General features: G+C 31.6%; 2 protein-coding genes across 2 annotated transcripts in view; both read left to right on the plus strand.

Moving 5' to 3' along the window:
• Positions 1-3,276, plus strand: part of LOC107471153 (pectinesterase 31) — a 5,092-nt gene extending 1,816 nt beyond the window's left edge. Inside the window, exons 4-6 of the mRNA XM_016090593.3 lie at positions 1,106-1,293; positions 1,742-1,915; positions 3,035-3,276. Coding sequence (XP_015946079.1) covers positions 1,106-1,293; positions 1,742-1,915; positions 3,035-3,185 — 513 coding nt within the window. The 3' untranslated portion in view covers positions 3,186-3,276. The remainder of the gene's footprint in view (positions 1-1,105; positions 1,294-1,741; positions 1,916-3,034) is intronic.
• A 15,536-nt stretch (positions 3,277-18,812) lies between these two features.
• On the plus strand, positions 18,813-20,402 carry LOC107471160 (uncharacterized). The gene is made up of 5 exons (XM_016090600.3): positions 18,813-18,992; positions 19,165-19,251; positions 19,336-19,485; positions 19,590-19,775; positions 20,139-20,402. The coding sequence occupies exons 1-5, from the start codon at positions 18,822-18,824 to the stop codon at positions 20,241-20,243; spliced, it is 699 nt and encodes a 232-aa protein (XP_015946086.1). The 5' UTR covers positions 18,813-18,821; the 3' UTR covers positions 20,244-20,402.
• The last annotated feature ends 974 nt before the right edge of the window (positions 20,403-21,376 follow it).

Consider the following 21,376-nt stretch of genomic DNA (forward strand, 5'->3'; position numbering starts at 1 on the left):
ATAAAAAATAAAATATCTTAAACTCTAAATTCTAAATTTTAAAATTTGAATCTTAAATTTTAAACTATAAATTATAAATGTAAATTATTAATATAAAATATAATAAATAAAAAATATTTATTTAATTAACAAGAAATGAACGGTTCATAAAAAGCATTTAAGAAGTAAAAAATTAATCCTACTATAATGTGATTCTTAATCTGAACAGAATTATCTTCTATAAATTAAAAGATATTTATGACTCAAGAATAAAATAAAATCATGCTACTATTCATTCACCTCACTCTTATTATATTTTCTTAGAGTATCTTACACGATTCTTTGTTATGTTGATATGCTTAATTAGGGAGAAAAAAGAATTGATAATTCTCAAATAATCCATCTTTTACTTAAGATACAAAATTCTTTGTAAAAATCCTAAAGTAATTTCATTGTGGGAAGTGGTCTTTTTATTATTAATAGTTTATTGAACTATTGACCCTTTAATTTATGGGGTCAAAAAATGTTTAAAACGTCTTTTTTAAAAATATTTTTTATAAATGAAATTTAACACATATAATTGATTAAATTGTATTATTTTTGTTAAAATTAGCCAGACAAATTAATTTGACCGAAAAATGGTGAATCAAATTTTGAATCGATCTAAATTAATATTATCTTATTTTTTATAAAAAATAACTACAATATCCTTATTATAGAAAATGACTAAAATACTCTTATTATATATATTAATGATTAAGATTTATGATTCTCAAAATTAAAAAAATATATGTAATAAGAGTATTTTAGTCATTTTTTATAATAGAAATATTGTAGTCATTTTTTATAGAAAAATATTAATTTATACCGGTTCAAATTAAATTTATTAACTTTTGGCTAAATTGATTTGTTCGATCTAATTTTAATAAAAATAACATAGTTTAATTAATTATATGTGTTAAATTTTAATTTTTAAAAAAATATCTTTAAAAAAAAAGATATTTTTGACATCTTTATCTAAATGACTTTTTTAATTTATAGCCTATTTTTTTGCTGAAATAATTATAACAACTTGAATTAAAAAAGTGGAATAAATTAATGATTTTGTTTCATAATTATGATGCAGGACACACTGTATTCACATTATGGCAAACAATATTTTAGAGATTGCTACATTGAAGGAAGTGTGGACTTCATTTTCGGCAATAGCACTGCACTCTTGGAGCATTGTCATATCCACTGCAAATCTCAAGGCTTCATAACAGCACAGAGCAGAAAATCTCCACATGAAACAACTGGTTTTGTGTTCCAAAGGTGTGTGATCATTCTCATCTATCTTTCTTTCTTATTTTTCACTAGAAGTTCTAAAAATTTTACTTGGGAAATAGGGTTAGTTTCCTTTCCTTTCCTACACTTTATCATGTTTTCCATAGAATAATGCAAATTGTGTTTTAACTTGGATACTTTAGGTTAATACTTAAATTCGTCGTCGAAAGATGATTCATTTTTTTAAATCGGTCCATTACAAGTTAAATTAGTTATATTATTCTTTAAAATATATAACTATGAGTCAAATTAATTTTTTTATCACTTATATGAGCATAATTTGACTACTATCATAGAGTCTACTTCAATACCCTCTAAAAGCCCCCCAAAGTTCCACTTGATGAGTTATAGAGCAGCAGCATTCTTAAAGAGACTAAATAATTTAGCTGAGTTTTGGTTGTAATCCTTTTAAGTTGATGAAATATTTGCATGGCAGATGTGTTATCACAGGTAATGGGGGAAGGGAATATGCATATCTTGGAAGACCATGGGGACCCTTTGCAAGAGTGGTCTTTGCATTCACTTATATGGATCCATGTATACAACTTGCTGGTTGGAACAATTGGGGTAAAGCTGACAATGAGAAAACTGCTTGCTTTTTTGAATACAGGTACTTCTCTTCTTTAAGCCCTTTCATTTTTAGTCATATTTAATTTTACAAAAATGCTAAGTGCATATAAAAAATAAGTGACTAAATTAATTATTATATATGAATATGATGTAAATTTATTTTTAATTTATATTTTATATTTTAACATATATTTTATATGAGTAGTTAATTTGGTGGCTAATTTTTTATATATATAATATTGTTGTTAATTTTTATAATGTTAGGTATGTCCAAAGAGTTAATTTTTATTTGTATACCCATTTTTGTTTTTTTTCTTTTTTTATTAAATAAAAAAGTGATTACTACTACAAAATTAATAATTATATAAATTTTAAACTCTTTTTTAATTATTCTTTTAGTTATTAACTTTATTTATTTTATTTTACTATTTCGTATATATGCTTAAATTATGTGACTTTTTTTTAAAATAAAATGATTCTATTGACAAATATTATTTTGAACAATTTTATTAAAGTTAAAAATTAAAAAAGATAATGAAAAAATTATATTATAATTTAATTATTTTTTTGTATTTAATTTTTTAATTATTATTTTTTGCTTAATTTTAATAGATTTTATTTAAAAAAAAGACAAACGGGCTAGTCCACTAACCCGTCAATCCGCCATAAAACAGAACGGACAAACATTTTAAATCCATTATAATTGACGGGACAGGTTTAGGTGGGTGGGGCGAATTCGGACGGATCGACCTGTTTTGCCACCTCTAATTTTTACATCCTTGATAGTATGTTATAATAAACATAATCACAAAATTTTTTTATACAAAAATAATAGCTAAAAATAATTAAATAATCTGATATATGTGATTAAAGATAACATGTATTAACTATCATTTTTACCGTAAAAATATTTTCATTTGGATGCCTATAAAATCCTCTATCGAAAAAGAAAAACTAAATACAATCTAAATTGTCGCATATATATGTGACTAATATGTCTTAGTTGCAACCATTTACAAAATATTTATGACCTGCTAAATTAAAATAAAATTTTTGAATATTAGTTAAGCTGGTCCTTCCTTGTACAGAATAAGATATATCCATCTATTTTATTTTGTACTTTTTCTAGAGATCAAATTAATATTTGAATGCGATACAGGTGTTTCGGGCCGGGTTATTGCCGATCAAAACGGGTCAAATGGGCCAGAGAAGAAGCAGAACAGTTCTTGCTTCATAGCTTCATTGATCCAGAAGCAAATAAACCTTGGCTTGCTCAAAGAATGGCCTTCAAGGTTCCATATTTTGCTTAGAAATAACAATATCACATTATCACTGATGAGGACAACACTTTTTTGACATGAGACTGTCTCAAATACTTGAATAAGTATCTTGAATTTTGAAGTGCTTATCAATCTCAATTCCACATATAAAACAAGATATCATATTTGACTAATTTTATAGTGCCTTTCACTTGGTATTTAATATTGAATTCTCGGTAGACAATGACAGGTGCAAACAATGTAAATAATACCTTTTAGGTTCAATAACTATAAAAAAACATCCCAACCTATTTATCCATCTTTATTTTTACCCTTACCTTTTATCTCCACTAAATCCTAATTTCATCCTTCCGAGCGTCGTCTCCTCCTGTACCGCTGCCAACCGTCGCTGGTCACGAAGCTTCTTTGCGCCGCCGCCATTGCGAGTCTACAGTGCACCACCGCCGCCACCTACATGGTTTGCCGTTGTTGCCCAACGCCACATCGCTGCCTCTCCCTCCATGCCGCGCCGACGCGTCTCTTCCTCTTCTCTCGTGCGCCGCTGCTCATCAGCTTTTGAAGCCCGCAAAGTGCGTGCCTCTTCCTCTACCTCGCAGCGCTGGAATCTTCGTTCCACCACTATTCCGACGCCGCATCTCTAACCAAGCCTCCACACCTTGCCGTCGAGTCTTCCCTGCTTTTCACCGCGCGTCACTGGTCTTTATTCACTCCATTAGTATACAATAGATTAGTATATAGTTAAGGTTTTATGTTACAGAGAATGTTTCTTTCCTCGTTAAACTGGTTGCTTTTTTTTATATGCTATGGATGTTTCTTTCTATGCCTATAGAATATTGGATGTTTCTTTTTATATACATTGGATGTTTCCTTCCTATGCATATCGAATATAGGATGTTTCTTTCTATATACTGGATTTTTTTTAACATGCACCTCGCGTTAGAGCTCTCTCCGGCTGTGGCAGCAACGGCGACGACGAACTATAGAGGCGGAGATGGGACAAGGTGTGAAGGTGTATTTAGAAGAGATTAAGTTGACTAATTCTAGTTATTCAAATTTAAAAATATGATTATTCATAATTAAGTAAAAATTTGATTTTTGAAATTAATTTAATATTTTTTAATCCGTTATTTATATTATTCACAATAAGTGTTGTCTCCTTATACTTTCTTCTAACCATTTGTCTAATTTATTTTTTATAATAAATTTAAAATTATTTATTTAATTTTTTTAATAATTAGACAATAATTTTAGGTATAATAGCAAACATGTATTTATTAGTGATCTCAATCTAGTGAGTAACTTTACGCTTTTATTCACGTTTTTTATTTAAACCTTTTATCAAACACAAAAGCATTCGAGGTTAAAAAACGAATGATGATTATGCATGTTGGTTAATGATTTGAGGAGACAATGATGGAATGCATGTGATCCAAAAACTTGAATTGAGGTTTTAGGATTAAGTATTTTTTTTTTGTTTATAATGTCTTGGGTCAAAATTTAAATCGTCTTCAATTTTTTTATTAATATCATTCTCAACATTTCAAAACGTTATAAAATCATCATTTTTCTAATTTTTAAGTCAAAATACTCATCATCATCTGTTACATAGATTATTTTTTTATCAATAATAGGCTTATCATTGTAATTATTTTTTAGTGAGAGTACATAAAGAGTACATAGTATATAAGGTGTAATAACTCAACAAGTATTTTTTAAGGAAATTTTTCATTCTCTTCAACAATGAAAAGAACTTATTTTTCTCTCTTTCTTAATCCCTTCTGGTTCATCAAACCATCAACATCACAGCTTAAACAGTTTAGGACATGAGATTTTCTTCATGGTGCGGTGAGCGTGGATCCAATTAAAAAAAATTGTGAATTGAGATCCAATTCAATTTCGTTATTTTCTCTCTATCCTTAATTTTTCTTTCGACATTTTTTTCCCATTCTTACCTCTTCCTTCAAACTCATCCAATAGAGTTTGATGAGAGGCTATTACGCAAGATTCTTTTTTTGTGAACATAGCTGTTCCGATCAATGAGTTAGAAGGAAGAAGATCTGAATCCTTATTATTTTGTGATTCATTGATTTCTCATGGTAAACATATCCTCCCATTGTAGAGGTCGTGGAGCTACATTGGCTTGCTCTCATTGTAACAAGCAGGCCACACAGAAGATGTATGCTATAAGAAGCATGGGTATTCCTTTAATTTTTATCAACAGTAGCAACATAACACCACCATCAATCACGTGATCACTGAGGGGCATGGTGGTATACTCAGTGACAAACAATTCCAGCTCAATTGTCTCCAAGAGAATACTGAAATATTAAGATCTGGGTTCACTCCAGAGCAAAGATGTGCCTTGTTATAGTTTATCAAAGACAAAAGTGTGCAGCAACAACCTCATAATGCAAATCAAATTTTGACTAATTCCATTCAGACTTCCACTCCAGGTAAAATCATTGCATTACATTTTAATGCGAGAATTATGAGTATTATCACTCCAAACTCTGCACTATAGGTCATTGATTCCAGTGCAACAGATCATGTGACTTTTGACTTAAAAGACTTTGCAAGTTTTCAAAATATTGTTCCAATCAATGTGATATTGCCAAATGGGACCAAAACTGTTAGCACTATCATTGGCACAATCACATTCTCTAAAAATTTTTTTCTCAAAAATGTTTTGAAGGTTGTGATAGGCTTAGAGAAGATTTGAATCCTTATTACTCTGTGATTCATTAATTTCTCAAAATGACGAACATGGTAAACATATCCTCCCATTGTAGAGGTCGTGGAGCTACATTGGCTTGCTCTCATTGTAACAAGCAAGGCCACACAGAAGATGTATGCTATAAGAAGCATGGGTACTCCTTTAATTTTTATCAACGGCAACAACATAACACCACCATCAATCATGTGATCACTGAGGGGCATGGTGATATACTTAGTGACAAACAATCCCAACTCAATTGTCTCTAAGAGAACACTGGAATATCAAGATCTGGGTTCACTCCAGAGCAAAGATTTGCCTTGTTAGAGTTGATCAAAGACAAAAGTGTGCAGCAACAACCTCATAATGCAAATCAAATTTTGACTAATTCCATTTAGACTTCCACTCCAGGTAAAACCATTGCATTACATTTTAATGCGAGAATTATGAGTATTATCACTCCAAAATCTGCACTATGGGTCATTGATTTCGGTGCAACAGATCATGTGACTTTTGACTTAAAAGATTTTGCAAGTTTTCAAAATATTGCTCCAATCAATGTGATATTGCCAAATGGGACCAAAACTGTTAGCACCATCATTGGCACAATCACATTCTCTAAATTTTTTTTCTCAAAAATGTTTTGAAGGTTGTGATAGACTTAGAGAAGGGGGGTTGAATCTATGCCTTTCTTTTCATTTGCTGAAAAGACCCTTTAAAACACACTTTCAATTTTGATTCTGTTTAAACTCAGCAACGAAAAATTTATGAGACAATTTATTTTTGTCTCATGAATATAAAAAAACAGAACACAGCAGAGAAGAGAGAAGTTAACACCAGCATGTATCCTGGTTCGGTTGCCATGTACAATGCAACCTACGTCCAGTTTCCTCCACAACAATGGAGGAATTTCCACTATAGTTAAAAGTATTACATACACCAATTCCACAGGGTTGACCCAATCCTTTCACACTCAAGTTCTAACCTAACTTGACATTGGCTATGCTAATACCTAACTCTTCACTCTTAGTGCTGACCCAACTAAGAAAGGGATACCTCTCAAGTACAAGATACAAGACGTAGACATACCTAAAGAAATCTAAAAATTACTCTAGACTTTTATCTCAAGTGTATCACTCAGCCTTTTTTTCACTCATGGCTTTTACTTGAGCTCTCTCAATATGTCTTTTCACACAAGAAATTATAGAAAGATAAATATAGAAAAGTACATTACAATCTATAAAAACATGAAGGAGATTGACTTCATCAACAGCCTCTTTGCTCTGTGATAAACCAGATTTGCAAACCTCAGATTCAGTTCTTCAGTATTCGCCGAATGTTTCTTTGAAAGAAAGCATTATCCAAGTAGAGGAACTTCTTTACAGAACATAACTCACCAAACTCTGGTTTTCTCTCCTTGGTTCTAAATGAAGAAAAATCTTCTTTTATCTCCTTAAATGTTGCTTGGTTGCTCTTCCTAGGTCAACTTCTTGAGCCTTGAGCTTCACCAACCCATTGTCTCACTTTTTTTCATTAATCCTCACAATGAAAACTTTGCTCTGACCATCTCTTGTTTGACCGAAAACCATAGGAAAGCAGAAAACAGACATCCTCAATGGTAAACCCAGATCATGGCCATTGAGAAGCTACTTGGTCTCCAAGAATCATTTGTGACTGTAGATATACAGCAGATTAGAGCAGAAGTCAACTTTTCCTTGAAAGCCATTTTTGGAGTGGCAGAGAGTTGGGAAGAAGAGAGGAACGCAATATTCATGCAATAGGAAATGATTTACCTTTAACCTTTGCCTAAGCTGGATTTGGTTTGAACTTGCTGATTTGACCTGAACCTTTCTCGCCTAATCTTCTCTTTCTTTCTTCTTCTATGAACAGCTTGAGGACCAAGCTTTTTCTCTTTTTTTTTCTGAGTTCTGATTTAGACAAGTTAGGTGTACGTTAATTTTGGTGAATGCACATGGGAAGAATTTGAATTGAGAGAACAAATCGGGCTTGGAAAAGGTTTTTATTAAAGTTCAGCATGTTGGTTCCTTATTTTTTTTTTGGGCTTCATTTTCATTTTAGCCCACCAGCCTTGTTTATATATTTTTCTCATTTACTTGGACTGCTGCTGTATTTGGCCTGCAACATATCATTATAAATAATCATCATTTAATTATTTATTTTGACCAATAAAATAATGTTTGTCATCACTAATTAATCTAGTTAATTTCTTAACTCAACATGTTTTATACATTCCTTCTTTTGATTTTAAACTGATCTCCGTGTCAAAGTTAACCTCAAACTTACATTGTCAACTGTTAATCAATGATAAATGTTGTGAGATATAAGATCGATCCACATCAAAGATGATTGGCATTGCTGAGTGTATAGAAGGGTTATATACAATGAGTAGAGAACCAAAATTCTCTCACTTTCTCCCTCTTCCAACAAAGCAAGCTTCATTGGCGGCAACTTCGACTACTACTCATCCCACTACACCTTCACACAGTGAGCACAATAACATTTGGCATCTTAGATTAGGACACATACCCATACATAAATTGATTTTTCTGAAGAAGTATTATCCTTTTATAGATTGTATTGGTTCAAAACTTCCTTGTGATTAATGTCATTTTGCAAAACAAAAGAAATTATCTTTTAATCTTAGTACAACTGAAATAAAAGATTATTTTGACTTAGTTCATATGGATATCTGGGGTCCTATTTCTGTCCCTTCTAATGAAGGACATAGGTATTTTTTACTGTGGTGGATGGCAAGAGCAGATTCACTTGGATTTTTTTTATAAAAACCAAATCTGAAGCATCATAATTGGTTATTAATTTTGTGAATTTTATCAAAGTACAATTTGAAAAATAAGTTAAGTGTATAAGGACTGACAATGGACCAGAGTTCACTCTAAAATCATTTTTTGCATCAACTGGAATTTTACACCAAACTTGTGTAGAAACACCAAAGCAAAACGGGATTGTAGAGAAAAAATACCAGCATATTTTAAGTGTTGCTAGAGCATTGTTATTTCAATCACGAATTCCACATTGTTTTTGGCAATACGCAGTTTCTCATGCCATTCACCTAATTAATAAGCTGCCTAGCACTAACCTGGATAATGCTAGTCCTTACAAGATTTTGTATGGTAACTTACCTGACCTTTCATATTTAAGAGTATTTGGTTTTCTTGCATATGCCTCCACATTAACAAATTCAAAAACAAAATTAGACCCAGGAGCCAGAAAAATAGCTTTTCTCGGTTTTAAATTAGGAACAAAGGGTTTTCGACTTATTGATTTAAAATCAAAGTAAATTTTCATATCCAGAAATGTAACTTTTTATGAAACTCATTTTCCATTTTTACATTCCACTAGCACTGACATTTCTGTGGTATCCACTTGTACTCCACAATGCATTGATCTTTTTCAATATGATACACCATCCACATATCATTTGCAATCACCTACACATACCATACTCACAGATTCAAATGAACATTTCTCAAGCTTAATGCACTCACCAATTTCCTCACACACCATTGCACCCATTACCACACCACACACTAACAATGCACCTGCATCACAACACTCTAACATCACACATGACTGCATTACTAGAAAATCTGAAAGAGTAAAAAAAATGCCTGCTTATTTGAAGGACTATCATTGTATGACAACCCACACAGTTCACTCTAGCAACTTTACTAACTCTAACTCTTTATATCCTATCTCACAACACTTGTCATATGATAAACTAACCCTAAAATATAAGTCACTGTCTCTAGCCATCACCTCAAATCAAGAAGCTAACACTTATGAGGAAGCGGCTGCACATGAATGTTGGAGAAAGGCAATACAAGATAAATTGACAGCTATAGATCAGAACTTGGTATCTCACTGAACTCCCAAAAGACAAGAAGGTTGTGGGATACAAATGGGTTTTTTGGGTAAAATTCAATCCCGATGGCACCATAGAGAGGCACAAAGCGAGGCTAGTTGCAAAAGGATTCACTCAAGTGCAAGGAATAGATTATAGTGATACTTTTAGTCCAGTTGTCAAAATGACTACCCCACGAGTAATGTTAGTATTAGCAGCGGCAAAGAAATGGCATTTGAAACAGCTGGACGCAACACTGCCTTCCTTCATGGAGATTTGGACAAGGAAGTTTATATGAAGATACCACCCGATTTGGCTGTGTCTCAACCAGGTTTGGTTTGTAAATTGCAAAAGTCTCTATATGGGCTTAAGCAAGCAAGCAGGCAATGGAACATAATCTCACACAGACTCTTGTGGATGCTGGTTATAAGCAGTTCTTTGATGATCATTCACTCTTCATCAAGAAACAATCTGAAAGCTTCACTGCTATTCTAGTATATGTTGATGACTTGGTTTTAACCGGGAATGACATTGGCGAAATCAATTCCATCAAGCAAAATTTGGATGACAAATTCAAAATAAAGGATCTTGGTAATCTCAAATACTTCTTGGGAATAGAAGTGGCACGCTCTTACTCTGGAATTCACATTTATCAGCGAAAGTACACCATGGACCTTCTCAAAGATTTTGGTTATCTAGATTGCAAGCCTCTCTCTCTACCCCCATTTGATTATAGTCAGAAACTCTCAAAGGAATCAGGTACCATTTTAACAGACAACACTGTTTACCGACAGATCGTCGGTCGACTCCTTTACCTCACAAACATTAGACCCGATATCTCTTATGCTGTGGGACGTTTGAGCCAATTTTTGGGTTGTGCAACCACTTCTCACCTACAGGCTACTTTTCACGTACTCTGATATTTAAAAGGCCGACCTGTAACTGGTCTCTTCTTCTCCTCTACTTCTAATCTGCATCTCACTGGATTTGCCGACGCTGACTGGGCTACCTGTGCCGATACTCATCGCTCTGTTTCCGGTTATTGCTTCATGCTTGGGAACTCTCTCATTAGTTGTTGCCACTTGTGAAGCTAGTTGGTTATCTTTCTTAATGGATTTCATTGGTTTGCCACTTCAAAAGTCTATCACTCTATTCTGTGATAACCAGTCCGCCATTCACATTGTCAATAATCCCATCTTTTATGAAAGAACCAAACACATTGAAGTGGACTGCCACATTGTTCGTAAGAAGCATTTGTCTGGTCTCATTTATCTTATGCTAGTTTGTTCCAAAGATCAACTTGTTGATTTTCTTACCAAGGCTCTACCACCGGGTCCTTTTCTTGCTAATGTTTCCAAGCTAGGATTGTTAGATTTACACAATTCTAGCTTGCGGGAGGGTGTTACCTAGATTATTCTTTTTATCAATAATTTTACCATTGTAATTATTTTTTAGTGAGAGTACATAAAGAGTACATAGTATATAAGGTGTAATAACTCAACAAATATTTTTAAGGGGATTTTTCATTCTCTTCAACAATGAGAAGAACTTATTTTTCTCCCTCTCTTAATCTTTTCTGGTTCATCAAACCATCAGCATCATAGCTTGAACAGCTTAAGACATGAGATTTTCTTCATCATCATCTCTTTTCCTCGTCCTCCTCACTCCAATGTTCACCTCACTTTACTACTTATCACATCTACTGCCATTTACATTGCTACAATTTCATTTTTCACTCACCACCACACATGCACACACTCTTATCACAACAATATTCATTCATCACTATTGCTCCCCGTAGTAAAATTGGAAGCAAGAGAGGGAAGAAAAATTGGAAGGAGAAAAAAGAGGGCATGACGAAGAGAAAAGTCAATGTTGTCGCTATTGCTGCTGCTTGGTCACTGAAGAAAGTCGATGTTGTCGCTAGTTAGAGAGAGAGAGAGATTGTTGTTGCTTGGTCACTATTGCCACTGGAGCCAGCCAAGTGTACGTATTATCTACCCCTTCCATCATCGTCATCAACAATAACAACTCTCCTTACTCAAATCTTCACCACTCCACATCGATCCTGTTTGTCATTGCTATCAGAACGGGATGGAGTCGTCACCGAAAGAGAATGTCAACGATCAGTCTTTTTTCGCTGGCGATGCCTGCTTTTTCTTCTTCTTCTCTTCTTTTTCCTTTTGATTATGCATCTCTTTCTCCATTTTTTTTCTTATTTTTTGTTCTCTCTTCCTTTTTGTTTGTTCATTTCATTTGTGGTTGCTGAAAGTAAAAGAAAGAATGAGGACAGAGAGTAAATTTGAGGTTAAGGATATTTTGGTCTAAAAATTAGAAAAAATTTATTTTATAACGTTTTGTAACGTTAAAGATGATATTAATAAAAAAATTGAGAACAATTTTAATTTTAACCCAAAACGTTAAAGACAAAAAAATACTCAACCTGTCGTTTTAAAAAGTTAGTTAAAATACTCTATAAAAAAATATGTGTCAATTTAATCTTTTAAATTGGCTCTAATTTTTAGAAAATTAAATGAATGATATAATTTTTGAACGACCATTTTAATTATTAACATCAAATTATATTCCTTTTGTTTAGAATGAAATTTTTTGAAAGACCATCGGAGTATATTTTCGTATATTAATGATGATGAAATTTAAATTTAAGACTTCATCTTTGTTACCAGAAGTCTTTATTATTAGATAAATTTAATATTTAGAGATAAAGAGAAATAAAAAATAAATAAAAGATATCAATAATAAAAAACAGAGACATTTTTCTTCTGAGTAGTGACAACATAACTCTAAGACAAAAAATATAACGACACAATTCTGTTTAAATACAATCAAATTATCTTAGCCAAAGATTTTTTTCTCCTTTATATCTTTTTCTACAATTATACGTATTTTTTAATTTCTAAAGGATAATATCTAAATACCGCCTAAATGAGTTTTTTTATTCGTTAAGCAATAAAAATTATAATTTGACTTAATTGCTCATGATGAATTATAATTTAATCTTAATTATTATTCATTCTTAGTTCACAATAGCCAATTTTATTAATCATGAGTCATGACTGATTGAGTGTTAGAATATAATTAGGATCAATTAAAATTAATTAGTATTATTTAGTATATCTGAATATTTGTTATAGAATATTATGTCTTTATTATTATAATTTTCTTAACATCTATAAATATCTTTTTATATTGTATTATTTTAGACAACTTGAATATCCTCAATATTACACAAATTCTTTCTTCAGTTTAATCTCTTGTTTTTAACATGATATCAGAGCCATGTATCCTCCTTGAGGAGGATTGGTTATTTTTCTTCGGTTGAAATTACCGTTGAAATTACCGTATTTTTCATATTTTTTTCCGTGCCATTTTTTTCCCTTCTTTTTTGTCACTTCTTTGATGCTTTTTCACCTTACCGACTAGCATATTCTCTCCGTTTTGTGTCTTTCCGAGTCGAATGATCAAACACTAATGTCATCCGCTGTTTTTCTATTCTTTCTCTTTCGGTAGTTCCGTTTGCTTTCCTCGTGACAGTTTTGTCTGCGTTTTCTTATGGTAGTTCCGTCTGCGTTTTCTTGTCCGTCTGTATTTTTTTGTGGCAGTTTCATCTGCTTGCTTCCTTCCAACAGTTTCGTCTGTGCATCTTTCAGACAGCGACACTTCCATCTGCGCTTCCTTTCGCTTCCTTCGACGGCAGTTCCATCTGCGCTTCCTTCAGACAGCGGCAGTTCCATCTGCGCTTCCTTCAGACAAGCGGTAGTTCCATCTACGCTTCCTTCCGGCAGTTTCATCTGCACCCATTCTATCAGTTTATGCAGTTTTTTTTCTCTCTCTTTATTTCGTTGTTTTAAATAAGTTTCAAACTCAAGTTGTCACTTGAGTTTGAGGAAAGATGTTAGAATATAATTAGGATCAATTAGGATTAATTAGCATTGTTAAAATATAATTAGGATCAATTAGAATTATTTAGTATATTTGAATATTTATTATAGGAGATTACGTCTTTATTATTACGATTCTCTTAGTACCTATAAATACCCTTTTATATTGTATCATTCTAGACAACTTGTACACAAATTCTTTCTCCAGTTTAGTCTCTTGTTTCTAACATGGTATCAGAGCCATGGTATCCTCCTTGAGAAGGATAGGTTATTTTTCATGCGGTGAAATCACCGTAGTTTTTGCTTTTTTTATGTCATTTTTCCTTTCCTTTTGTCACTCCTTTGATACTTTTTCACCTCACCGATTAGCCTGTTTTTCCGGTCTTGTGTTTTTTTTTCCGAGTCGAATGATCAAATACCATTGTCATCTACTGCTTACCTATTCTCATGAAGAAATCATATAGTTTTCGTTCTCTCGTGGCAGTTCCGTCTGTATTCTCTCGTGGCAGTTCCGTCTGTGTTCTCTTTGTGTTAGTTCTGTCTACATGACAGTTTCATATGTACTTCCTTCAAACAGCCGCAGTTCTATCTGCGCTTCTTTCTGACAGTTTCATGTGCACTTCCTTTAGACAACGGCAGTTTCATCTGCGATTCCTTCAGACAGCGGCAGTTCCATCTGCGATTTCTTCAGACAGCGACAGTTCCATCTGCGCTTCTTTCTGACAGTTCCGTCTGTGCTTTCTTCTAGAAGTTTCGTCTGCATCCGTCTATTAGTTTATGCATTATTTTTATTTCGTTGTTTTAAATATGTTTCAAACTCAAGTTGTCACTTGAGTTTGAGGGGGATGTTAGAATATAATTAGGATCAATTAGAATCAATAGAATTATTTAGTATATCTCAATATTTATTATAGGAGATTACGTTTTTATTATTACGATTCTCTTAGTACCTATAAATACCCTTTTATATTGTATCATTCTAAACAACTTGATTACACTCAATAATACACAAATCTTTTCTCCAGTTTAGTCTCTTCTTTCTAACAAGCATTATTTAGCATATCTGAATATTTATGATAGGATATTACGTTTTTATTATTTTGATTCTCTTAGCACCTATAAATACCCTTCTATATTGTATTATTCTAGACAACTTAAATATATTTAATAATACACAAATTCTTTCTCCAGTTTAATCTCTTGTTTCTAACAATGACTTAATAATCAAACAGTTATAAAATATAAATGATATTCATCAATTTAATATTTACATAAAGTACTTTTTACCTTATTTTTGCCATTTTTTATTCGTAAAATTATTATATCTCATAAATACTTATTACTCTCGAGTGTCGAAGGATCTTTGATAGATAAATTTTTATATTTTTTTAGTTCAACTCCGACCACAATTATTAAAGAGCTCTCAACCAAGACTTGTCAACCGAGTTATAGTTTAAAATCACTACTTTACTTTAACTATGTGCTATATGAAAAAAATTTCAAACAACAAATTAAATTATCGAAGGATTATATGTTAAAAAGATGTTACCAATACTAAAATATCTTATTTCTAACATTCTATATTCATAAAATTATTATACCTCTTAAATATTTATTAACTTAAATATTAGAATATTTTTTGTAGGCACATCTCTATGTTCTGTTTGATTCCAACCACAACTATTGAAAAAATTCCCACATCAAAGATATTACCAGCACCGAATATTTTTCCTTATGTATATTGATGTATCATTTTTTTCAGAATTTAATGCATAAAAGAGTTGGATTTATTTTGATATCAAAACGAGCTTTGAGTAGCGTTGTTGATTATTCTTGTAATAGACATGATCAAAGAAAGTTCAAAACTTATTCGTCGGTGGTGGTTGGTTATTCTTTTGACTTTTCCTTTTATTATATATTGAGTATGTGTATATGTCGGAGAAGGACAAGGCTTCAAAATTGGCATGTGCGTAAATGTATGTGTGTATACGTAAAATTAGAAAAAAGAAACAATGACAAGATCCTAGTAACTAACCCACTTGACTAGGTTATAGCTAAAATAAACATATGCAATGGTCCAATTTCTTTTCACATGTTTATGGTAAAGGAGTATAGATCAGAGCCACCACATGCTTAGATAGATTACTATTTGTCCTGGCGTCTTTTATGTTCATCAACCTTTTCTGCTTTCATTTAATTTGTTCTTATTTTAACACATTAAATTAATATCTAGTAATTAAGAAAATGGGGATGAATCTATACAGAGTACTTTTTTAATAATTGAATAAAAACTCAACTATTTTCGGAACAAATAGAAAGGAAATGTTCCAACACTTAAAAAAGAAAAAATAAATAATGGGTTTTGTTATAAAAATAAATAATGTTACAACACTTAATAATTAATGTCTTATTAGAAAAATATCTCCTCTTTTTATTCTATTTTTATTATGAGTTTTGTTAATTCTTTCAGCAGAAAAGTCGAATATCCAGGATTATTCATGGATTTTAATTTTTAAATTTTTTTAAAATAACATAATTATAATATAATTCAATTAAATTTATTATATTAAAATACAGTCCAATCATAAATTTAACATAATTTATATCTAAAATTTTTAACATGCACATTAAAAAAAATAATTTCTAACAAAATAATATAACATTACTTTTAAAAAATAAAATAAAATAGATTGAAAGATGAAAGAATTCGAATCAGATCATAAAGTCATAAGGACGATGTTGCCGGCCAGTCTAGAAACTTTGGTGCATTCTTAGGTGAATAGAGGCACAACAACAACAATGATAGCAGCAACGCAGAGATAGATCAACACAGCGACAATGACAGAAAAATAATTCATTGTTCTCTCTTCTGCTCGCATTTATCCCCTCTTCCTCAGTTCGGTCTTCTCTTTTTCTCTCACTACTCTCTTTCACGGTGGACTCCACAGCGTTCGCACACCCTCCTCTTTCTTTCTTTCCTCCTCTTTTGATTTTTCATTACTGTGTGTCCCTTCTTTTTTTCAGTCTCTCTCCTTCTTGTTTCAACAATGATGACGACGATAGCACAACTCATTGATATCGTCTTCTCCTTTTTCTTCTTTCATTTTTTCTTTTTTTTTCCTTTCTCATCTCTCTCCCTATTCTGTCTAGGGGTGTGCATGAGTCGGGTAAAATCGGGTTTGATGTGATCCAGACCCGACCCCAAATATATAACGGGCCAATATGTTAGACTCGAATCCGATCCTAGACCCGATGAAATCTATACATTTTCGGGCCACGATTATACCGAGTAAAAACTGGATGAAAACTGGGCCGTTAACATTACATTACCTTGATATCTTCTTGTATACTAGTATGTAAAAAATCCAAATTTTCAAGACTCCAACCATTATTTGACATGGTAAAATTCACTTAGAAAAATATAACAAAAACCAACTCTTCCCTAAAATTAAAGCATAACCATAATTAATACTAATATTGTCTAATAAGTAATAACACCAAATATTTAAATCAATAAAAATAATACAATATTATGCATTAGTCTAAAGTCTTATGCATTTTAAACATAAAACATTACCTTACAGTCTTATAATGACTAATAATACAAAATATTAAGGTTTACAATATTTAAATTCCACATAACAATAACCATCATCCATCACTAATAACACAAAATATTAATTGTGTATGATGACCGGGCCACCGGACTGAGTTCGGGTGATCCGAATTATGGCTCGGACCCGACTCGAAATAATGACCGAATCTATTTTTGAGATCTTTACCCAGTCTTAAACCTGGTGAAATAACACCAAATTAGCCCCTAAAATATTTCAGATCAGACCGAATTTTTGAATCGGACCGAGTCATGCACACCTTTAATTCTGTCATTCTTTTTTTTTAGAAGTGTATGCATGTGTGAGAGTATAGTATGTATTGATTAGTAAGAAAAAAAATATTTTTGTTCGAAGAACGATTTTAAAATTAAATCGAATTTTAAGAACAAAAATAAAATAAAAAAAATCTTGAGGGTGACTTCAATTTCCAGATTAAAATACAGAAACTAAGATTGTAGTTAATCCTTATTATTATTTTCTTGGCATGTGTATTCCTCGTTTTGGGACAGATTTTATAAAAAAAATAACAAATACTAATATATAATTTAAAGTAAAAAATATTTTCATATTTCGAAGAAATATCTACAGAGTCATTTCTTTATCTATGTCCCCACAATTAAAGTAAACAAAAAGAAAAACTAAAAAAGGACGAAAGGAAGAAGACTTCACTTATAGATTAGACACCTAATCTTATTATTCATTTTCTAAATAACCCAATCATCAACTCCTAAGGTTTGTCCAAATTATCCTTTTTAATTTTTTTTTGGGGCACATTTACTTTGGTTTCTTTGGCCATTTGTCTTTGCCGTGAAGCAAGAACACCACAAAACTACAAAAGAAATGGGCCACGTGGACAACCAATTTTGCCAAATTTGTCCTTTGAGCCACTATGATCGAACATACTTGCAAGCTTTTATTACCATCCAAGGGAAGTAACATAAAGTGATCCCTCAAACAACGTAACCCATTATTAATATCAAGAAATTTTAGTTTGCATATTCTATCTATAGATCGTTGCTATATCATAATATACATTTATTTAATATTTAACTATATACTTTATCCTCTACCACTTTAGTTTTCAACTTTAAATATGTAAAACTTGACCGATTAATTATATTGACAATTTTTTCTTAAAAATATTAATTCACAATTACTTAACACATTTTCTTTTATAAAGTTTAGACTATCATAATTAGATATTTAAAAAGTTTAATTTTATGTTATAATATAACTAATATAATTCCCTTAAACTTTGTAATTATCCAATTTGTCCTAATGGTTTACTTAGGTGTCAAGCATCAACTATCAATTTTGTCCCATTAGAAAAAAAATTAAATTAAAGCTTTCAAACATAGTTCAACAAAATATTAAGTTGGATAATTCTTCTCTTCTTTAGAAAAAAAAACACGATTAAGAGAAAAATAATTTAATCTAATTTAGTTATTTAATTGTACTAACCAAAATTCCTTGCCATGTTGAGAAGGAAGCCTTATAAAGCTAGATAATCTTGTTTTTAATTTGTTCACAAATATCATAGTTTATAAGAAGACAATGGCAAGTGTTCTCATTTCTCCATGCCAACCCCAACTACTGAAGAATCATAGGCTACATGGTAACTGCCATACAAAATCAGCATCAAATTCAAACGTAATAAAGTGTCAAAAAACTTGTTCATTCAATTATAGGAAAACTATCAATGTTCCTCTTCAAGAATTGCCAGAGGTATGTTCTCAACTTTGTTGATACTAAAAGTTGGTATTACTCGAACAATTAAAATTAGTTGTTCATTCAAACAACTTTTTTTATTACTGTCTAAATGAACAACTAGTCTTAACTGTTCGAACAACATTTTTTTTGAGATTCGTCGAAATATTCACCATGCTTTCAATTTCAGGCTTCCTTTGATCATTACATGGATGACAAACACAGAGTATTCAGAGCTGTATTCCCAGACAAAGGGAGCACCAAACAGCTCAATGAGGTGATGATTTTCACATTCATAATCTAGAAAGAAAAAATGGAAATAAATAATAATAATAATGTTGTTGTGTTTATTACTATACAGGGAGAGTGGAGAATCAAAATGCCTCCAATACAATGCTTATTCATAAATGTATATCCAACAGCAGATGTAAGATTAACATTCAAGTCTAATGGACAAGATTATCCACCAAACATTCCTCATCACGTCACCAAAATCTTGGAGCTCCACTTTGTAAGCATGAATTATAATTCAAATTAACATATATATTGCATATCCGATCTGTGGTCGAATAACTTCTTATTCACGACGAGTTTCTTCCTCCTTCATTTTGGCAGTTAAGGTGGGAGTTACAAGGCATAGTATCTAGGGACTTTACCTTGGATGTTAGAGGGACTTTATATCCAGAAAGGAAAGGAAATCATAGCTGGCTTAGTAATGAAATGGAGATGAAAATGAGTTTTTGTTCTTCTCCAGCAATTGCTCTCATTCCAGATAGTGTCTTGCAAGATGCCATGCAGTTGGTAATTAAACTTTCTTTGATCACTCAATTTCCCTGTGTTTAGTATCATAAGTGTTTTAGGTTAAGAAATATAAATGTTAGAGATATAACTATTAATGTTGCCTTCTCCTATCAGCTTAAGTTTTTGTAATGAGTGGTTTCATGACAATAAAGATATATAGACAGAGATAACACAGAAAAGTTAGTGTTTTAAATTTTGTTTGATCAAAATTTAGACATATTTTATCTTCTCTTTAAACAGATTTATGTCTGTTAGTATCTCTGTATTATGAGTTTACTAGAGAATTTTATAACTTGGAGCACCTAAATGATCCTTATTTAGTTTTATTAAACTAAGTTTTTGGTGGAATGCATGATTTAACAGGTTTTCAAAAGAATGATGGATGAAATGAGGCAGGAGTTTCATGGTAAATTATTAGCAGATTATGGTAGGTTTAAGAGGGACAAATCCAAGAAGAATTCAGTTTAAAATTTGCAGCTAATTTTCAATTTAATTTGTTCTTTGGAGGATTTTACAGCCAACTGAAGGGTCAATGCCATGGCCTTGTATCAACTGTAATTCAATTCTTGTAACCTGTCAATATATGAATATGCATACAACTATTAATTACTTGCTAATTTTATTTTATGTTTTTGGCTTGTACTTAGTATGAAGTACTTATATTTTGGACAGCTTTGTTTTCTAATGGGATGGGATGCTAAAAACAGGAGAATATATTAAATATCACAAGTTATTCTTAAAAAAAAATAATAATAAATGCTTGCATAAGGCCAAAAATTAGTACAAGAAAAAGAATTTATATTGAAAAGTCAAAAGTTTTAAACTAATTTGGGTTGGTTGAGTAGTTAGCTCACACGTCTGCTTAGACGAGTGTCGAGAGGTTCAATCTCGCTTTGTATATACAATAACTTATTGGTCAGCGACAAATTTTTAAATTGAGTTCAAGTTTCAATTAGTCATTGACCTGTCGAGTCGAGAAATATGGTCAGCAACAACTTAAGTTTTGTTTTTACATTAAAAATATTCCGAAATTAAGAAGTTTTAAAATTTTGCATTTGTTGCTGAAAATCCGAAAAATAAACTTTAAATGATTAACTGAAATCAATACTTTTTGCGTGGTGGTCCTTTTTAGCTGGTTCAAATGGACAACCTCTTCATCTAAGATAACAGAACACGTATCCTACATATTACAGACAAGAATTTGAAACCTAACTCAATATTTAGGTCACTAATTGTTATTTGAATTTTGAAGTGTATAAACACATACCCATATGTTTGATGTTCGTATCTGCCGTGTTCAAATCATGCTTATTATATTATATTTTATAAGTCAGGGATATGTAAGAAATATTGTAAACTTCTTGAAACTGTGCATGATTTTGTTTTTGCTGCTGACTACTAGTGCTATTTTAACATATTTAAGACATTGATGAATTAAGATTTGTCACATAAGTAATGAAATTTCTGAGTGTTATTAATAAAAAAATAAATGGCCAATCATAATCCCTGGGTTGCTTCAGGGAGAGAAACTCTAGTCTTGTGTCAGTCGTACCATTATCTATCCATGATTCTGATAGCCACAACTTTAACTTGATTTTCCT

This window comes from Arachis duranensis, chromosome 10 (assembly GCF_000817695.3).
Source record: "Arachis duranensis cultivar V14167 chromosome 10, aradu.V14167.gnm2.J7QH, whole genome shotgun sequence".
Lineage (NCBI taxonomy): Eukaryota > Viridiplantae > Streptophyta > Magnoliopsida > Fabales > Fabaceae > Arachis > Arachis duranensis.

Coding starts and splice junctions, on each gene's coding strand:
- LOC107471160 (XM_016090600.3), top strand. CDS start 18,822: ATGGCAAGTGTTCTCATTTCTCCATGCCAACCCCAACTACTGAAGAAT. Junction 18,993..19,164: donor CTCTTCAAGAATTGCCAGAG/GTATGTTCTCAA, acceptor TTTCAATTTCAG/GCTTCCTTTGATCATTACAT. Junction 19,486..19,589: donor AAATCTTGGAGCTCCACTTT/GTAAGCATGAAT, acceptor TCATTTTGGCAG/TTAAGGTGGGAGTTACAAGG.